The sequence below is a fragment of the Podarcis pityusensis genome (assembly GCF_964106645.2).
Source record: "Podarcis pityusensis genome assembly, chromosome: 5".
Classification (NCBI taxonomy): Eukaryota; Metazoa; Chordata; class Lepidosauria; order Squamata; family Lacertidae; genus Podarcis; species Podarcis pityusensis.
Window position 1 is genome coordinate 12,505,732 of NC_138032.1, and position 19,259 is coordinate 12,524,990.

General features: G+C 44.2%; 1 protein-coding gene across 1 annotated transcript in view; it reads right to left on the reverse strand.

The window, feature by feature from the left end:
- NAALADL2 (N-acetylated alpha-linked acidic dipeptidase like 2) overlaps positions 1-19,259 on the reverse strand; it is a 547,930-nt gene that overhangs the window by 271,330 nt on the left and 257,341 nt on the right. Inside the window, exon 5 of the mRNA XM_081008376.1 lies at positions 17,173-17,323. Within this exon, the coding sequence (XP_080864502.1) occupies positions 17,173-17,323 (151 nt within the window). The remainder of the gene's footprint in view (positions 1-17,172; positions 17,324-19,259) is intronic.

Genomic DNA, 19,259 nt, shown 5'->3' on the forward strand with positions numbered 1-19,259 from the left:
CACTCTTAACCACTACACTACACTGGCGATACTTTTGCAGTAAAGAAAAGAAAATAAGCTGAATCGTGCCCATTCCACGGTGAAGTAGTGGGTGACATGCCCACATCTCTCCCACAGAATAGGTGAAAGAAGAACAGCCCAGGGATTTCATTGCCAGAAGGGGAGCAACAATTGTCACGACTTCCATGCTAAAGGTGGTGGTGCTTACTGCACCATTCAACATGCCAGATCTTGGAAGGCCCTTTAGGAGGGTTGGATGAATTGGTCAATTTCCATTTCCTCCTCCCCCCAACATATGTTTAGTTCTCCAGATTTCTGCATCAGTTTGCGATTTAAGAGGGGGAAAGTCCTCATGAAAACTCTTTAGTGTGAATTTCTCCTAATGTATGCATTTTTGCATGCAGCTTTAGCTAATATACACATTTTTACATGCAAACTTGTCTAATATACACAATATACACAATTTCCCACTGCCTTGTCATGGTGAAGGGGCTTGAATAACTCCAAGAAGCGATGAGCTATGCCATGCAGGGACACCCAAGACTGACAGGTCACAGCCGAGAGTTTAGACTAAATGTGATCTACCTGGAGAAGGAACAGGCAAACCACTCCAGTATCTTGCCAAGAAAACTCCATGGACATAAAAAAGGAGAAGCTTTGAGAAGAAAGTGAGAGTTTCCAAGGCATGCTCTGGTTCATGGGGTCACGGAGAGTCAAACATGACTAAGACAACTAAACAACAAAAATGCATTTTTTCTTAAGTATATGTGTTTCTGTACACATTGCTTGGCAGGAGAACTACATTGCAAAATTCAGAGAGTAAAGATTTTGAATGACGCCTCTCTCTCCCTCCCACCCTCTTGACCATCAGTCATTTGTTTTTGTTTGTTTTTTAAAAAATATTTTTTTACCAACCAACAAAACAGAGTGAAACCCCCCAGGCGGCTGATACATTGGGTATACAATATTCAATAATATACATATTCAATAATAACATATTCAAATTAACCATATGTAACACTCCTCCTTCCACAAGGTTTATTTAACTTTTAACATTTCAATTGCCCCAAATTGTTCAAACCTACTCAAATAATTCAATATCTTCTCAAACCAATCCTCCTCTTTCTCACTGACCTTAAACCCTTTCATTCTATGTATCTTCACAGTTAGGTATTCTAAAATCATAATATTATTAGACCATCAGTCGTTTTGGTCAGGTGCCCATTTCTGAATACGGGAAGGTTCTGATGCTCATACTTCAAGAGTTGATAAAACTCTGGTACTAAGGGATGATGGGCAAGGCAGCGGCTCAGACACATCTGCTTTGCATGCAGAATGTCCCAGTTTTGATGCCTGGCATCTCCAGGCAGAGTTGGGAGAAACATCTGTCTAAACCCCCGAGGGATCATGGCCAGGCAGTGTAGATAAGACTTGACTAGACAGACAAATGATCTTACTCAAGATAAGGCACCTTCCTATATAACGATGTCAGGTGCCTTACTCGTATACAAGTTAACATGGACACATTTAGAGCAGAAATAGAACCCCAAAGCAAGCAGAAATTGAGGATCTGGAGAGAGCCACCTTAATGGGTGGTTAGCCTGGAAGCTACACAGGAAAGGCAAATACAGATGAAACTCGGAAAATTGGAATATCGTGGAAAAGTTCATTTATTTCAGTAATTCAACTTAAAAGGTGAAACTAATATATGAGATAGACTCATGACAAGCCTTTATTTGTTATAATTGTGATGATCATGGCGTACAGCTGATGAAAACCCCAAATTAACAATCTCAGAAAATTAGAATATTAAATGAAAGCAGCAAAACAAGGATTGCAAATAGAGCAATATTGGACCTCTGAGAAGTAGAAGCATGCATATGTACTCAGTACTTGGTTTGGGCCGCTTTTGCATCAATTACTGCTTCAGTGCGGCGTGGCATGGATGCTATCAGCCTGTGGCACTGCTGAGGTGTTATGGAAGACCAGGATGCTTCAACAGCAGCCTTCAGCTCTTCTGCATTGCTCGGTCTCATGTCTCTCATCTTTCTCTTGGCAATGCCCCATAGATTCTCTGTGGGATTCGGGTCAGGCGAGTTTGCTGGCCAATCAAGCACAGTAATCCCATGGGCATTGAACCAGGTTTTGGTACTTTTGGCAGTGTGGGCAGGTCCCAAATTCCTGCTGGAAAATGAAGTCAGCATCCCCATAAAGCTCATCTGTGGAAGGAAGCATGAAGTGCTCCAAAATCTCCTGGTAGACGGCTGTGTTGACCCTGGACTTAAAGAAGGACAGTGGACCAACACCAGCTGATGTCATGAGTCTATCTCATATATTAGTTTCACCTTTTAAGTTGAATTACTGAAATAAATGAACTTTTCCATGATATTCCAATTTTCCGAGTTTCACCTGTATCTGCTCCCCCTTGTCTAATCAGCCTGCATGGCCTTTTTAAAAAAAGAAACTGGGGAGGATGTCCTTGCTGGCTTAATAAATGGCAAATCTAAGACTCAGTTCCTAAAAACATGGCAGTAAACAAATAAGAACAATGGTCCCGTTTTCTTTTGAGTTCCCCTTCATATGGTTACTGACAAAGATCATTATGCAACAGTTTTTATCTCAAATCCACTCAGAAATGAATTGCTTTCAAGAATATGTAGTTGGGAAGTTATTTTACTTACAGATTTAATACCTTTTTGTTTTCTTTTACAAGTATCCTATAGAGAGACTTGCAAAAGGAATCCATTTTAATCATAACTTATCCAAATGAGGAGGAGAAGGGAGAGGGAAACAGTTGCGATTGTAGCAGGCAAAATAGCAATGTCAGTAGCATGGTAAAAATAGCTGCCAAGAAGTCTTCATTGCAATGAAAAGCCTAAGATGATGGGACCACAAAATGTGTGCCTGCATATAAATAAAACCTGAGGCTTATCCCCCTACCCCCACTAGCCAAATGCATATACCCGCTAAGCCTGGCTAGCAATGAGCTTGAACAGATATCAAGCTGGGCTAAAGACTGGTGGGTTTATCCTTGTTTGCCAGATTCAGAATACACGCCAGGCAAAAGTTCAATTATAAACCTAATTACACCTTTAATTGCTTAAACAATCAGCCATCTGACTTTGCGGCGCTTGCTTCCAAACGCTGCCTGCTGATTTGGATGCAGGTGCATACGCAGGTGTTCGCGTGGCAGCTTTTCGGAGCCGCGGTGTGCAGTCCCAGCCTCCTAGCACTCCATGCCTCGGGATGTACACAATTCCATATCAGGTTAAACCAGATACTGAACTTTATCACAAGTCAGTTTTTTAAAAAAAAGAAAAAAAGAAAAAAAAAACACAGAACGAAAGATTAAAAACGGAAGGACATAAAGATACTATATAATTTACAGGGAGAATCCACACATCAGCTGTTTCAAAACTTTATCTGGAGTTACAGCAAGAGTGTTAGATGTTTGCTAGAGGTGGGTGAGCTTCCTAAAGCTGCTCTCAGATTCACCTGCAGAGCCAGGAGAATAAATTTTGGGAAGCTTGCAGGTGGGCAGGCTTTGCAAGCTCCCAGCATTTGCTTCTCATAAACACCAGCTCTGATGAATTTGCTACGGAGCACAGCCTTGTTGTCATTTTAAATATACCCCAAGCATCTCGGCTCCAAAAATGCCCGGGACAGTGTGCAAAGCAGAAACTTAAGCCTAAGCACTGGAAGGTTACAGTTTGTATCTGCCAATCTTGGTTTACATTGATCAATGAAAGAAATCCTCACTATAGTGGTACCTCAGAAGTCGATTGGAATCCTTTCTGGAAGGCCGTTTGACTTCCAAAACATTCAGAGACCAAGGCGTGGCTTCCGATTGACTGCAGGAAGTTCCAGCAGCCAATCAGAAGCTGCATAAGCCATGTTGGACTTTTGAGTTCAAAAGAACATTCGCAAACTGGAACACTCACTTCCGGGTTTGTGGCGTTCGGCAGCCGAAACGTTCGAGTCGCAAGGCATTCATCAACCAAGGTACGACTGTATTTATATGCATGCCCACATGAGACCTCCAGGACATGCAGATACCTTTATCTTTCTACCAAATAAAGCAATCCCCAGCACATCCTGATTTGATCCACTTAGTCAGCAATCCTGAGCACAGCAAGGTGGCATAAAGAAAGCCAGTATCTATTAAGTCATCATAAAGTTAACCCAGGTCCAAGCACTGTCCAGCAACAGAGGGAAAAGAAGACCTTAAAATAGTAATCTATGCTGGATTGAGCTGAATATGTTTAGGATTCAGCCTAAGTTTTTCCTTCTTCTACCACTGTCATGCTCCAGAAATGGCTCTTTTTGAGGACTCACACCAGCCTTGGCTTAATCATCATCATCATCATCATCATCAACATCATCATCATCATCACAATAGCTTCTGGAATCTGCAAGGGTCTACAGTTCCCTAATCTCCCATTAACAGACCACTCTGGCAGCCTTGCACGTGAGATCATCATTCTGCATGCCCGAAGAAGAATCTGTTCTCCTCTTCACTCTATGCAAGGCAACGCATGCACTCTGACTTCCTTTTTCGTATTCTGTGTCCGTCTTTCCACCTCGCTGATTCTTCAAGCAAGTTAAGCCATGCTGCCCCTGACCAGTGCTGTTTATATTCTAGTCTTGTGACAAGCACTGGATGGAGCAGACCAGCAGCAATGCTGATCAGGGGCCTCTGGGCTGCTCACACATTCCCCAACTCCCCATTGCCTCATTAGGGACTGGACTTGAATAATAAAGTCAGCAGAGAGTTTGCAGGTGACAGCCACTGCCACCATCACCATCACCATCACCATGGGTGGGCAATCAGCCAGTTGGCTGCATCAATGGCAAGATGACAAATAGCAGTGATGGGTCTTGGAACAGTGGGGCTGGGCACCTCTGGATGCTACCCCACCTCTGTATTCCCCTGTGAAAAAGGTTACAGCATTTGGAGCTTTTAAGTTTAGAGAAAAGTTGAGTAAGAAGCGACATTGTACAAGTTTATAAAATTAAGCATGGCATGGAGAAAGTGGATAGAACAAAGTTTTTCTACCTCTCTCCTGAAGCCGCATCTTGCTGACATCCATTGCAGCTGAATGCTGGAAGATTGACAGATAAGTACTCCTTCATGCAGTGCATAGTTCATCTCACTCCCCCAAGAGGAAGTGTTAGCCTACTACCCAGACGGCTTTAAAAGAGGATTAGACAAATCCATGGAGGAGATGGCTATCAATGGCTACTAGTCATGACGGCTATGCTTTGCCTCCACAGCTGGAGACAGCAATGCTTCTGAATAGCAGTTGCTGGCAACTACAGGAGGGGAAGAGTGCTCTTGGGCTTGAATCCTGCTTGTGGGTTCCCACAAGCATCTGATTGGCCACTGTGAGGATGCTGGAGTAGATGGACCATTGGCCTGATGCAGTAGGCTCTTCTGATGTCCTGACATTCTTATGTATGTTGCACACTGCCTCCATGAATCTATCTCATCCCCTTTTCATGCCATTTATTCCTACCCATAGCTTTCTGTTATTTAGTGAACTAGCATTCCCCTCAAGTGTCCTGATTCCACCGGGATACCTAGGACAAAGGTCCGTATAGTTAAAGCTATGGTTTTCCCAGCAGTGATGTATGGAAGTGAGAGCTGGACCATAAAGAAAGCTGATCGCCGAAGGATTGATGCTTTTGAATTATGGTGCTGGATGAGACTCTTGAGAGTCCTATGGACTGCAAGAAGATCAAACCTATCCATTCTTAAGGAAATCAGCCCTGAGTGCTCACTGGAAGGACAGATCCTGAAGCTGAGACTCCAATACTTTGGCCACCTCATAAGAAGAGAAGACTCCTTGGAAAAGAACCTGATGTTGGGAAAGATGGAGGGCACAAGGAGAAGGGGACGACAGAGGACAAGATAGCTGGATGGTGTTCTCGAAGCTACCAGCATGAGTTTGACCAAACTGCAGGAGGCAGTGGAAGACAGGAGTGCCTGGCGTGCTCTGGTCCATGGGGTCACGAAGAGTCGGACACGACTAAATGACTAAACAACAACAACAATCTAGGATTGAGCTACCCCTGCTTCTGATCTCGATCTTGGATGCCCCACTTTCGCTCCTCTGCTCTGGCACATGACCAAATACAAGAGATTTTAGGTTCCAGCAGGCCACTTTGGGCCACATGGCATCTACTGAGGCTGCACAGGCTGGGGCGTCCTTCCCCAGGCTACTCTGGGCCATGTAGCAATTCCCAAGGCTGCGGAGCAGGAGGCGAAGGCAGCAGACAAAGGTAAGAGGGGGAGAGAGGAGGCAAGTGAGTGAGTGGGTTGCTGAGCGAGGAAGAGGTCAGCAGCAGTGAGGGGGAGAGCGATGGGGTCGCCAGGATGGTGTCCCACATTTTCCTCTAAAAATGTTGGGTGTTAGGTGCTAGTCTTATTCCATGACTCCCAGCAGGATTTCCCAGCATGAGCCTGATCTTCTGAGCCAAATCACCAGCTCCCTCCCAACCACCCTCAATCCTGATCTTCATCACGAAAGGAAAAAAAGTCTCCCCTGATTAGCTCATTACACAGCATTAATAAGCAAGCGCTCTAATAACAGAGATGATCAGCTTGTAATTTCTAGACGTGAGATGGGTGGAAGGGAAGGGGGGGTGAAAAACAGCCTGGTTCCAGGGAAATTCTTATAATCCCCCTCAAAAGCAGACATAGAGAAGCATGAACAAAATTTATTTCACTTTCAGGCGACAACTTTGCATGGACTAAAGAAACCAAACAGAATGCTATAGGAAAGAAAGAATCAGAAAAGAACAAGCAGATGTGCTTTGCTTTCCCCTCCCCCTGCTGTGTTCCATGCCCCTCCCCTTCCATCATTTTTTTTACTTTTGGAGTGTTATTTTCCCTCATGCATGAATGGCACTGATATCTCATTGCTTCATGCAGGCCGGTGGAAGCTCAGGGGGGATATCAGTTTAATTGGGTTTTAGACAGGTAAAATGAGAAAATATAGTATGGGTGTCTGGAGGGTAGGCGAGGGAGGGCATGGAAAGGTGGAGGAAACTGATTGACAGAAGCCCAACAAAAGTAAAGCTGGGGAATTGGTTTCCAACACAGAGCCCCCAACCCAGCCCACACTATGTGTGCAAATCACTGTGGAATTTGTTTTGCTGCCCTGGGAGGCAAACCATTATGGATGCACATCTCCCTATGTGGTAAACAAAGGCCACCTGTGATACGATTAAAAGCAGCTTTGTGCTGCAGCCGTAACCATCACATTGGCCATAAATCAGAAATGTTGCAAGCTGTCAATCTGCAGGCACCTTTTGCCAAAATTAAAGAGGAGCTGCTGCTATCTGACTGCTGAAGCTCTGTCCTTAACCTGGTCTTCTGATCTACATAAGACATAGCTCCTCTTCCTCTCCAAAGACCAAACAGAATATCGGAACTGAGTTTCCTCAGCAATAACACCAGAACCTTTCTGCCTGAAGACTAGGGGAAATTTCAGCAAGACAAGGTTTAAGGTTCTATCTGGGTCAAAAGTTACGCAGAAAACATTTTGGGTGGGCATAACACCTGCAAATATTTTGAGTAGAGGTGGTCTAAATGCACTAATCCCACCCTGCTTTTGTTTCACTTGCACACAATCATTGACAAGCAGCACTTGAAAGCATCACACATTTTTCTAAGGTGCAAAGCTTGCCTTTTCCTCCTTCTGTTCCTATCCTGTCCTACTTGTAGAAATTCCTCACTGCTGTGCTTGGATTATGCGGCTGCTCTATGGCTAAGCAGTGCAGGAAGTGGAATCTCATCATCTTAACAACATGCAAATACTATTACTTCCATTTTGATCACACATACTGGGAGAGTCATCTCTGCAGCTATGTATATGAAATGGTTTTGAGAGTTTGTTATGAAAGGATTCAATATAAATACAGTGGTGCCTCGCAAGACGAAAAGAATCCGTTCCGCGAGTCTCTTCGTCTTGCGGGTTTTTTCGTCTTGCGAAGCAAGCCCATTAGAGGTTTAGCAGCTTAGCGCTACAGTATTAGCGGCTTAGCCGGCTTAAAGATCAGCTGATAAGCGGCTTAAGGATCAGCTGATAAGCGGCTTAAAGATCAGCTGATAAGCGGCTTAACGATCAGCTGATAAGCGGCTTAGCATCAGCTGTTAAGCGGCTTAAAGATCAGCTGATAAGCGGCTTAGCCATCAGCTGATAAGCGGTTTAGCAGCTTGGGAAAAAGGGGGGGAAAGGAAAAAAACCCCGCAGGAACTCGCAAGACATTTTCGTCTTGCGAAGCAAGCACATAGGAAATTCGTTTTGCGAAGCACCTCCAAAACGGAAAACCCTTTCGTCTAGCGGGTTTTCCGTCTTGCGAGGCATTCGTCTTGCGGGGCACCACTGTAAGGAACAAAAACAAACCAAAACCAGAGGGTTTTTTTACCAGATTGCTATCACAGCTGCAACGGCAAATATGCAAGGAGGGTGGGTGGAAATTATGTGGCTATTTAAATTCCAAGTTCTATGCTATATATCTCCTTGAAGGACCATACAAGTAAGGGCTATAGAAATCTTGTGAAAGTTGAGATGATTTACAAGGAAACACCTTATGCCACGATGCATATGCGTGATTGAAACTACTAGACAATGCAGATTTTTCCAGTTATTTTTGCCTGTTCAGCTCCATTCTCCAAGGGAATGAAATATCAGAAAAGCAGAGGAAGGCAAGAAGAAACCTCAGATTAGAAAACAAGAGCCAACTAAGAGTATGGGATTCTTGTTCTCACTACAAATAAATTGGCATAAATTTCAATCACAGTCTGTGTGCTTATGCATATTCTAAATGATCCTCTGTAAATACTGCAGAATAATTGACTATGCTCAATTAAACAATGCCACACTACTAAAGCAGTAAGTGTCAAGGGCTTTTCATGAATCCTTCTTGAGCGTTCTGCTGGCTCTTGCTACAGTTTCACCAAGTTGGCTGTTTTTGCCCAAATTCTTGTTTTTGAAAAAAAATGAAACAAACAGGGGGGAGAGAGAACAGTGTGTGATTTGATGAAAATATATATTCATCTATGCATATATGCATGAAGATCATGGCCACTGGTCCCATCACCTCCTGGCAAATAGAAGGGGAAGAAATGGAGGCAGTGAGAGATTTTACTTTCTTGGGCTCCATGATCACTGCAGATGGTGACAGCAGCCACGAAATTAAAAGACGCCTGCTTCTTGGGAGAAAAGCAATGACAAACCTAGACAGCATCTTAAAAAGTAGAGACATCACCTTGCAAACAAAGGGCCGTATAGTAAAAGCTATGGTTTTCACAGTAGTGATGTATGGAAGTGAAAGCTGGACCATAAAGAAGGCTGATCGCCAAAGAATTGATGCTTTTGAATTATGGTGCTGGAGGAGACTCTTGAGAGTCCCATGGACTGCAAGAAGAACAAACCTATCCATTCTTAAGGAAATCAGCCCTGAGTGCTCACTGGAAGGACAGATCCTGAAGCTGAGGCTCCAATACTTTGGCCACCTCATGAGAAGAGAAGACTCCCTGGAAAATACCCTGATGTTGGGAAAGATGGAGGGCACAAGGAGAAGGGGACGACAGAGGACGAGATGGTTGCATAGTGTTCTCAAAGCTACCAGGATGAGTTTGACCAAACTGCGGGAGGCAGTGGAAGACAGAAGTGCCTGGCCTGCTCTGGTCCATGGGGTCACGAAGAGTCGGACCCGACTAAACGACTAAACAACAACAACAATGCATATATGCAGAGGAGGGTGACCAGATGATCAAGGGTGTGGAAACTAAGCCTTATGAGGAGTTGGGTATGTTTAGCCTGGGAACAAGAAGACTGAGAGAACATATGATAGCCACTTCAAATACCCGAAGGACTGTCACCTGGAAGATGGAGAAAGCTTGTTTTCTCCTGCTCCAGATGGTAGGACCTGGACCAATGGCTTCAAGTAACAAGAAAGGAACATCAGGAAGAGCTTTCTGAAGGTAAGAGCTGTTCAGCAGTAGAACGGTCTCCCATGAGAAGTGATGGACTATCCTTCCTTGGTGGTTTTTATGCAGAGGTTGGATGACCAACTGCCATGGATGCTTTAGGTAAGATTCTATATCCCACCTTCTTTTCAAAGGAGCTCAAGGTGGCATAGATGGTTCTTCCCCTCCTCCTTTAATCCCCACAAGAATCCCTGTGAGAAAGCTTAGGTTCAGAGACAGTGGCTGGCCCAAGGTCATCAAATGAGCTTGGAGATTTCAACCCTGGTCTCCTAGCTCCTAGTCTTACACTCTAACCACCGTACTACAAAAGCTGTGTGTAACACACACACACACACACAATGTTTGGGACATCATAATGTAAACCAACAAGCTGTGGTTCTCAAGTAAATGATGTGACAGCTCAGTGCAATGCATGCTGTCATAGAGTAACACGTATATAAAGCATGGTTTTGCTACTGCTATAACTTGCCCGATTAATTTTTTAGAAGGGCATTTCTCTAGAAACTTCTGTCAAGAGCGTAAGGTATTTACTGAACTAAGCTGTTGTATTTCAGCATTTCAGAAACAGATAGCAGCCATCTCAGCGCTGATGCTTTCTCAGCACTTCCTTATGATATTTTGTTTGTTTGTTTCGCTCCCTCCACCCAATGGCAGAGATAGAAATCCCATTACCGAGTGGCTTATCTCAGGAATGGGGTTCTTACTCCTTGTAGTAGTGATGTCTTGCTATTTACACAGGAAGCCTGGTAAATAGCTTTTCTCCATATCTTCATTTACTGAGTTATTTTTTTATATATACCTGATGAGAGATTTCAGCTTAGGAGAATGCTCTGAATTACAGCACTCGGATAAAACCGAACAGTTCCTTGCCAACAACAGCCCAAGTGACTGAAAGCAGTGCAGGAAAGAAAAACCCACATAGAAAAGACTCACCCTACTGATATTCCTATCATTATTCATATTCAGATGGGCCACTCTTGGACCTTGAATGGGCCCCCCCTTCCTTATTGTTCCACATTCTCCAACATTTCTCCAATGAAAATAGGGACATCCTATTCTATTATTATTATTATTATTATTATTATTATTATTATTATTATTATTATTATTTTATGCCCTGCCACTCTGGGCAGCTTCCAACATATATAAAAACATACGAAAACATTAAACATTAAAAATCTTCCCAGTACAGAGCTGCCTTCAGATGGCTCTGGGGTCACATAACTCCATACCCTCCAACATTTCTCTGATGAAAATAGAGACATCCTAACAACAAGCGGGACATTCTGGGATCAAATCAGAAACTGGGATGGTTTTTATAAATCTGGAAAATAAGGACACTTGGAGGGTCTCTTGTTCTGCTGCCTTGCTGAGTCTGAAGAAGGCCTCATAGCCAGCCATTTTCTCTTCTGGGCCTCATCTTTTCTCCCTCCTCATCCCATACACTAGGGTTGGGGAACCCTTTTCAGTCCAAGGTATGCATTCCCTCAAAGGCCATCTTCTGGGGGCTGCATGTCACACTGGTGGGTGTGGTAAAGATGATACTGAGCTATAGATGAACCAATGGTCTGACATAGTAAAAGGAAGCGTCCTATGTTCCTTTCAGTCTAGCAACATTTCTCAAACAGGAGGCAGTGGGCTGATCCCTGTATCAAATCTTAGTCGTAGCATTTCCCTAAACCAGGCATTTTATCAGGAGGCTGGCAGAATATAAAGGGAAGGATTCTTAATGTCCTTTTTTATTCAGTAATTTAAGAGAGAGGCTATAGAACCCAGCCTCTTGGATAATGGTGTTGTCCCAAGTGAATCTCCACACACACACCCAGTCTCTTCCACTTCCTCATTCATCACTTCTACAGGTGCTGCTACCTGCCCTCTGTCTTTGAGCTCTTTGCTCTCCTACTTTCAAGGCACCCCAGGTTCTGGGAGGTTGAGGGGGCAGGGTCTGGAATGCTTTCTAATGACATTTCAGCCCGGTGTTGCTCTGGCTCTCCCATGATTTCCCAACTTTCCCCCTCATCTGCCTCTGAGTTGCGACCTCCCTCAACCCCCTGGTGTAAATCTATACTGTCTTCCTCTTCCTCCTCCCTGGGAGGGTCAGGATGGGGAGGCGGTCTCCACCATTCCTCCTCTGCCCTGTTTCTGACACATTTAAAGGCAAGTTTGCTCATTAGAAAGAACTGTGGGATTTCAGCAAAAACTGAGCTTCCGTATGGTAGGGTTGCCATATTTCAAAAAGTGAAAATCCGGACACAGAAGCAAAATTGCTGAGCTTTTTCCTTTTTTGAAAAATTGGCAGAACCGACACTGCTGACATGGCTTCCCATATGTCCAGATTTCCGCAGACATTTTATTGATTTCCAACCAGACACTGCTTCCGACTACAGTATTCTGGGTATGTCCGGGATATGGCAACCCTACCATAAGGAATTCCTACAGGGCCAGGGATGTACATAAGAAGAACTCAATTGGATCAGACCAGAGGCCCATCTAATCCACCATCCCTTTCTCCCAGGGGCCACGGACAACCCATAATAAGCATATGAGTGTTTATTTGTTCTGCATTTCCCTGTACAGTCATACCTCGAGTTGAATGTGTTTCAGGTTGAGCGCTTTCAGGTTGCGCTCCATGGCAACCCGGAAGTAATGGAGTGTGTTACTTCCGGGTTTCACCGCTCGCACATGCGCAGACACTCAAAATGAAATCACGCACATGCGTGGAAGTGGCAAAACGCGACCCACGCAAGCTCAGACACGCCGTCGTGTTTTACTTTCCATTCAGGATGCGACCGGGGCTCCGGAACAGATCCCGTTCGCATCCCGAGGTAACACTGTATCTGAATCCTGATAGGTCCACCCTTTTATTAAGAATACAAACAGATTTGGCATTTTTTTCCTTCTGTTTTTATTCTGACAGCCTTCACTGAGGGACGAACGCCACTAAACCTCCATTGGCAACATATTGCATAGGAAGGTGGAATATAAATACAAGAAATAAAGGATAAATGCATCCAGTGAGCAGAGGAGGTCCAGTGATCTGCACTGTTCTTGTGACAAACTTTTAACAAGCAGCCAGGAAGGCAAAAAAGAATTCCCTGCTGTTTCTGGATGTAGTGAAAAAAAGACTTTGACTTTAAGAGGCAAGAGCTCATATTTACAGACTTGTAAAGATGTGCAAACAATGTTAAAGGCTTGACATAAACCATCCATTTCATTCACACACACACACACACACACACACACACACACGCCTATGCACTTTTCCCTCCTGCAAAATATCTGGTTGTATTCTATGACCCCCCCCCCAATAGCATTTACTGCATCCATCAAAGAAATCAGTGCATATGGTCTAGACCCTTAGCTCCTTAGCCCTAGAGGTTGTGTAACCGTTTCAATTAACTTTACTTTTCATGGCGGCTACATAAAACGTTGTGGGGTCAAGTGAACAGATAAACAGCAAGCCATTCTTCAAACATTCCTCGTGAAATGAACAAGAGTAAAAGCTGGATGCTGCTACATTTACTTCTGTCACTCCCCAGGGCAGTGCTTAAGAACACTAGGTCAGGTAGGCTGAGATGCCGAGAAATTGCTCAATGCCTTCCCACTGAGATGTCATAGCATTTCATGCTGAGAATAGCTCACACCCTTCGATGACGAGGAGGCAAATATTTCTCTTCCCCCTTCCCCCTCAACACACACACACCTTTCTTTGCCATTCCAGTCATGCAGTGTTACAGCATTGTTGCTTCGGCTGATTTAGTGCCAATTCAAGTCAGATCTCCGGTGTCTGGACATGTAACCACACCAAATATGCTTGATGGAACCTTGTTACAATTTCACAGTGGGGTTCGTAATGGTCCCTCCCTCCCCCTGCCGCTGCCACCAAACAGTGAGAGGAAAACATTGAGAAAAGAGCAAGACGGCAAAACACATCCCACTGTGTAACAGGTACCTTGAGTCTCAAACCGGCTCACATAGCAGGAATGGGGACAAAGTCTCAAGCTTCTGCTGCAGCTACAGCAGGGTTAGAAATACAGATGGATGAACCTACCTCTGGCCTGCATTAACTTCAACACTTTTTTTTTTTTTTTTTGGCCTGTGATTCTGTCGCATTATAGGTAAAGGACCCCTGACCATTAGGTCCAGTCGTGACCGACTCGGGGTTGCGGCGCTCATCTCGCTCTATAGGCCAAGGGAGCCGGCGTACAGCTTCCGGGTCATGTGGCCAGCATGACTAAGCCACTTCTGGCAAACCAGAGCAGTGCACGGAAACGCCGTTTACCTTCCCGCTGGAGCGGTACCTATCTATCTACTTGCACTTTGATGCGCTTTCAAACTGCTAGGTTGGCAGGAGCAGGGACCGACCAACAGGAACTCACCCCGTCGCAGGGATTCAAACCACCGACCTTCTGATCGGCAAGTCCTTGGCTCTGTGGTTTAACCCACAGCGCCACCCGTGTCCCTCTCCTGTTGCATTATATTTTTTCATTAATCTGGGCATGGTGTATTGGTTTGAGTGCTGGACTAGGACCAGCAGGGTGGGGTGACTGGCTGGGAACAGATGGACAGACCCAAATTCAATTCCCTGTTAATCCACAAAATTCCCTGGGGTTGTCACGGCTAAAAATTGGCCGCTGTTTCTTTAATGCTAAAATAACTAAGTCAGCATGAGTCAGCGGCCTACAATGACTCTTGCAACCTTTCACCTAATTGTACCTGTATATATAGAGTGGTCAATGTTAGTGTGGGTTGGTTGAAAATTGGCTTAGTTTGTGGTATATAAAAGCTATCGGTCGTGGATGGAAAATACTTTTTTAAGAATAAAAGCAGCATTCTGCAAAGATACTCTTTCTCAAGGACTCTTTTGTGCCAACTAGGGTCTGAGGACCAGGCGAAGGAGTCAAAGGAGGTCAGAACCTTTTCCTTTTCAAACACTGACAGGGTGACCTTTGGCCAACTACCAGCTCTCAGCCTAGCCATGTAATCCTGCCTTGGGCTCAACAGAGGAAAGGTGTGATACAGAGGGACATGTCACACACACTTGCATACCTATACCTAGCCGGAACTCATCAGAACTCAGTTCCGGCACCTCTCAGGTGGACACCATTGCCATTAAACATACTGAAACTCAGGACAGATAATGCCAATTTGATTTCACTATGTTAAGAGTCCCACAATCCTGGTGCCCCCACACTAAATGCACAATCTGAGGGCAGTCTGGAACTGCCAGGCACAAACATCCATATTCAGAAACACATATAAATACATGGTTTGATATGATTCAACTGCTGACAGCTGGGCTGCAACATTTAAAATATAGTTGTGTTCCAAACATTAGCCCAAGAGGTGCAGAGAAGTTGAATTTTGTATAGGAAACTGCAAAGACTGGAATTATCAAGCTCCCCTAATCCATAGGTCTTGAAATTTGAGCAGACAAAAGCGCCTGCGAAGAGAAGTTTGAACAGGAAGACAATATACCCAAGTAGACCAGGTATTTTCAACCATTTTGGGTCCCACTTTTAACTCAAATGTGTACCTGGGGACCCATTCCTTAATCTACTGCCATGTATTTGCACAGCGGTAGTTGCGACCCACCTTGGACCAAGTGGGTCCTGACCTACCAGTTGAAGAACAACAACAAGAAGAGTTTGGACTTGACATCCCACGTTTCACTCCCCTTAAGGAGTCTCAAAGCAGCTCACAATCTCCTTTCCTTTCCTCCCCCACAACAAACACTCTGTGAGGTGAGTGAGGCTGAGAGACTTCAGGGAAGTGTGACTAGCCCAAGGTCACCCAGCAGCTGCATGTGGAGGAGCGGGGAAGCGAACCTGGTTCACCAGATTACGAGTCTACTGCTCTTAACCACTACACCACGCTGGCTCTCTGAAGACCAGCAGACGATCTCACACTAAGGTCAAGTTCTCTGAACTCGGTTGCCCACTTAGGCCAGCATGAATTTAAGCTACTGTGAAATAATTCCCTATTTTGAGGATCCAGGTGCTTGACTCATAATAGGAACAAGGGAAGCAGCAGTTTGAAGCTTTTCTCCAACCAGGGCTTTTGCCAATATTCTATCAGAACAGGAGCATTCACCAGCTGCCAATACTCAGTGGTAGGTGCTGGCATAATTCACTATCAACTACACTTCGCTTTTCTCTCTGCAAAAAAGCTGACGTGTCACTTGCTCCCTGTCCCCTCCCAATTAGCCACAGATTGCTGCTTTTTTTTAAAAAAAAAAAAGGCGGCCACCTGCCTCTCCAGTCTGAGTCCAGGGATAATCAGTGCTGGGCATTTTCCATGTTGTTAAATGCAATGGCAACTCTGGATTCCAGGTGCTGCTGCTGCTGCTGTTTTTGCAAGGTTCGAAGTGATCTCTTTCACCGAACCACCATGAAACTCCCAGGCACATGTGATAAAAAGGGCATCACACAAAAGGAAAGCTATGTAGGATTCTGACAACATGGGTGGGAGATGGTCTCACTTAATTTGAATTGCAGGAGAACAAAACTTTATTTTTTATTACACCTAGAAAGTGAGGCAGATTGAGGCAGAGAGAAAGAATTTCTAAGCCACTTGTTTCAGCTGGTAACACTGAGCAGCCGTACATATTCAGGACTTCAGGACTTTCTCATTCCCTGGAGAAGATTCACTATGTTACATAAATTCATCCCATGCAGTAAAAACCCTATGTGTATCTTCCCAGAGGTAAGACCCATTCAGCTAAAATTAGCACCCAGAATTCTCTCCCTGGTGTGCATGAACAATCATGCAGTCTTGGTAACATCCAGACAGGGCTGGTCTGCCCCTGAGGCAGCTGCCTTGGGTGGCATCCTCTTCCTACCCCACTGTCTCTGTTGCTGGTGGAGAAGTGGTGGCAGCAGCTTCCAGCAACATCTAAGGAGTCTGCAGAGCCGGCCCACAGATGAGGCAAGGTAAAGCAGCCGCCTCAGGTGGCAGAAGCACAAGAGCCTCAGCTGGTGAAATGGGATGGGCTGCCCCTGTCAGCCTGGGGTGCACATAACAAAGGGGAGCAAAATATTTAGGTACTCCTGGTAAGCAAGCAGCAGGGCCTATGAGCCACCATTACCCCATGTTTCCAATGCACCAGTTTTCAATCAACAGCTTAACAAAACAACAATATGCAGTGGGAAAATACTCTTTGTAATACTCACCAATACTTGGGTACCCTGGTGTAGAAGGATCACCTCCACCGTTCAAGGATACCATAAATGCTTTCTCGCTCAGGTTCTGAGTCTTTGGTAAATCGCAAGGATCGACATAAAGAAGGGCACCTCCAAAACCTGCCTCTTCCAGCAGAGAAAGCTGGGAAGACACACAAGTAAAAGGAGAACATCAGCATTAGGTCGTTAACATTGCTTCCCCCTCTTCTCAAATTTATATTCCACCTTCCTTCCATCTTGGAATCCAAGGCAGGATATACGTGTGGTCTGTAGGTGGTCACCCCTCCAGAACCCAACCTGCTTAGCTTCAGCAAGGTGGTAGCTTCATGAGCTTTCAGACCATACCCTGGGACAAGTGTAAGGAAAAAATTGCACCTCAGGGGTCCCATTCCCTTGTGGGCAGAATGCAGGCTGCCAGAGAGATGGTTTGCAGGATTAAAGAAATTCATTGCTAATCCAATGAAGTATTGTTCTTGTTGTTATTAAGGCTTGAATTGCCTTGTAAATTAGTCTTAAGATGATTTACAAAAATCTTGTGGAGACAGCGAAATGTAGTTTCAAAAACAGAACCACAACAACTAAAGCTAGGAAGATGGTTAGAACAAATGTGGAGTGAATTTTCAAAAGAGAATTAATTGATTAAGATCCTAGTGTTGAACACAAAATCAGTGCACTCCTTTCTAAATTATCACTGGGGATGTTCTTATGCAGCCTACCAAAGAGCTAAATCACAAGAGCTAAATGACTTTGGGCACATGTACACCATTTAAACATTTAAAGCACTAAACATTAAAAAAACAAAAAAACCGCCAATAAACTAGCAACTCTAGTTTGTGAAGGATGCTGAGAGTTGTTAAGATACTCCCTGCCAACAGCCAGTTACAATCTTTAGAACCCTCCGAGAGAAGCAACTGATTGTTAAACAATTCTGGGAATTGTAGCTCTTTGAGAGGTCTCCTAACTCAGAACTCTTCTAAGTGTAATATTTTTTATTAGTTTTCAATTACAATAACCCGATAAAAGCCTCATTGTCAATACCAAATTATAATACAATTAATAATGCGAATTGTTCAGATGCCAAATTATATTATTTTCCTGGGTCCCCACATGCTAGAATTGATGATTTGATTAATTTACTTTAACTCTGCATTCCCAAAACTTATAAATTCCAGTTACACACTAGTCAGAATAACAAACCCTTATACCACAGCTGCAGTTTTAACGACTTCCATTCGCATTAACACATCAAATAATTTACAGTCCTACAAACGAAGCCTTCAAACTCTCCCTTTGTTCTTCTTGTGTGTGGCTATTATTCTGTCCGTGATGTTTCTTCCTGTCCTTGTACTGTATTATGTCTATCTTCTGTCAGTTGTTGCTGTTCTCCATCATACCTTGGGCGGAGCTAGTATCCCATTGCTGTTTCATAAGTTCTCCATACTCAGCACTCTTTTCAAACTAGAGTTCTCGGGAGGAACCCATGCCCATTTAAAATTGTATGATACTGCTTTACATGTATAGAGCAGATGTGGTCTTAATCAACACAAACCAATACGTCTTTCTGTTGCTGATTACTTGTTCAGTTATCTTGGGTATCAATTCCCTCCCTCAGCTCTCTTTTCCCCCGTCACTTCTCTGCCCCAAAGCTGCTTTGTTCTAATAATGTGGTAATGCACATTAGAAATAGGAAAGAACAAACGCAATGCATTTTGTTTTTCCCTACCAAAAAAAGAAAAAAAAAACATTTTTTTTCACTCTGTTGTTTTATTTTGATAGGCTTCAGGGAACTTAGTTACAGAATACAGCAAGTGCCTGGTCCTGCTGCCATGGTTACGCAAGCCATTCAGGGGAGAAGGTGTACAATTGCTAAAACATGTAGCATGGCCTAAAACACAATCCCTGTTCCTTGGGAACCAATATGTCAGCATTCCTCCAAGCAAACACCCCAGTCAAATAACTTGGCCCGGATTTTGCATTTATAAATGCGGTTTCCCAACCGCTAGAAATGACTCCAGGCCAATCAGTGGAAACTCATTATGAGCAGGAAGTGGGAGCCAAAGTTCCAGGAAGGGTAAAGC